The sequence below is a fragment of the Echinops telfairi genome, unplaced genomic scaffold, assembly GCF_000313985.2.
Source record: "Echinops telfairi isolate 266 unplaced genomic scaffold, ASM31398v2 ScPeMD7_25;HRSCAF=90, whole genome shotgun sequence".
NCBI lineage: Eukaryota > Metazoa > Chordata > Mammalia > Afrosoricida > Tenrecidae > Echinops > Echinops telfairi.
In genome coordinates, this window is record NW_022103922.1 from 3,036,229 (window position 1) to 3,037,927 (window position 1,699).

Here is a 1,699-nt window from a genome sequence, read left to right on the forward strand (position 1 = left end):
GTGCTGGCGCTGTGGACGCCCACCCTGCGCACACCTGCTACTTGTCTTTGGTGTGGCTTTCCCCCGATACTGGTGGCCCAAATCGGGCTGTGGTGCTCCGCCCAGCACAGTCGCTGGACAGCTGCTCCTGCTTCCTGCCAGCTGGGCTGTGTGAACCCGGGGTGGCCGTCCGTCCCTCCCCGGCTCACAGCATTGCGGGCGACACAGATGACCCCCGTCACTCTGGTCAGGGTCACCGTGTGTCTCCACCTCAAGGAGCAGAAAGGGCTCCAAGGACGCAGACAGAGTAGACCTGCCCAGGCCTGCCCTTCGCCCTTGGGAGAGCCCAGCGTCACCTTGGCTGGCAGGCTCAGGCCACCATCATCACCCAGAAGCCAGAGCACATGGCCTTGTCGCCTTTCAGGGATGACATCTGGTTCGATGACGTGGACCCCGAGGACATCGAGGCCGCTGTGGGTCCCGAGGCAGCCGACATAGTGCGGAAGCGGCTGGGTCAGCATGGGAGCGGCGTCAGCCTGGAGAAGGACCAGGGCTTCGGCGGGTGCGCAGGCGGGTGCGGCGGGGGGCTGTGGACTGCAGGGAGGACATGTCTCCTCTGAGCCCCTCGCTGGACTGGGCAAGCTGCCCCATGCCTCCTGTCATGGTGGTGCACCCCTTCCCATCATGGTAGCGCCCTGTCATGGCCAGGGCTCGCTGACCACAGCCACTGGTTCCTGCAGCCTGACCAGAGCCCTGGCCCTGGACTGTGAGATGGTGGGCGTGGGCCCCACGGGCGAGGACAGCATGGCCGCCCGAGTATCCCTGGTGAACCAGCACGGAAAGTGTGTGTACGACAAGTACATCCGGCCCACAGAGCCCGTGACCGACTATCGGACAGCCATCAGCGGCATCCGGCCCCAGGACCTTCAGCAGGGTGCGTTGGGCAGCGTCACTGGGGGGGGCGGAGCCCTGGCTCTCACCTCAGGTGACTAGGGCACCACGGGAACCGTCCCCTGCTGTCCCCTTGAAGCCAGGACCGGAAGTGGAGGCGGGTGGTGGGAAGGCCCTGCATTTTCAGGTGGGCTGGTGGGGCGGGGGGGATGAAGGACCAGGATGACCCAGTGCTTTGGGCCCAGGGGGATCCTCCGGTGTCTCCGCTAGACATTCGCTCTCCTCTCCGAGCCCTTTGATCCTTCTCTGCCCGCCGCCCGCCTTCACTGCCCGCTCCACTTCACTGCCTTCACTGCCCGCTTTCTGTCCAAGGCGCTCCTAGCAGGCAAGGCAGCTCTCGGACCCTCCACACCGGGCCACCCTCGCCCTGGCAAAGCCCGTCCTGTGGAGTGGGGTGGCTCCCACACGGGTACGCAGCGAGAGCACTGGCGCTGGCGCAGACCCCTCAGGCAGGGAGTCGACGCTGCCTCATCGCCCTCAGCTTCCACCCTCCCGGCCCAGCGGCCAGTGTGGCTGTGACCCGTCTCCCAGGGCGAGGCTGAGCAAGCGCTGGCAGATAGGCTGTGGGGCGGCACACAGCAGCCCCTGGGTATGGGTGGGCGGGGCACATGGGCACTGGAAGCTCTGTGGAGCACCTCCCTGTGGGCTGTGCTCCCTGAGCCCCTGCTTCGGTCCACAGGAGAGGAGCTCGCCGTGGTCCAGAGGGAAGTGGCGGGGCTGCTCGAGGGCCGGCTCCTGGTGGGGCACGCACTGCACAACGACCTCAAGG

At 66.8% G+C, this 1,699-nt stretch overlaps 1 protein-coding gene across 1 annotated transcript in view; it reads left to right on the top strand.

Moving 5' to 3' along the window:
* The first annotated feature begins 98 nt into the window (after nt 1–98).
* Nucleotides 99–1,699, top strand: part of REXO4 (REX4 homolog, 3'-5' exonuclease) — a 4,673-nt gene continuing 3,072 nt past the window's right edge. The window contains exons 1-3 of the mRNA XM_045289361.1: nt 99–541; nt 720–913; nt 1,610–1,698. Of these exons, the coding sequence (XP_045145296.1) occupies nt 384–541; nt 720–913; nt 1,610–1,698 (441 nt within the window). The 5' untranslated portion in view covers nt 99–383. The remainder of the gene's footprint in view (nt 542–719; nt 914–1,609; nt 1,699) is intronic.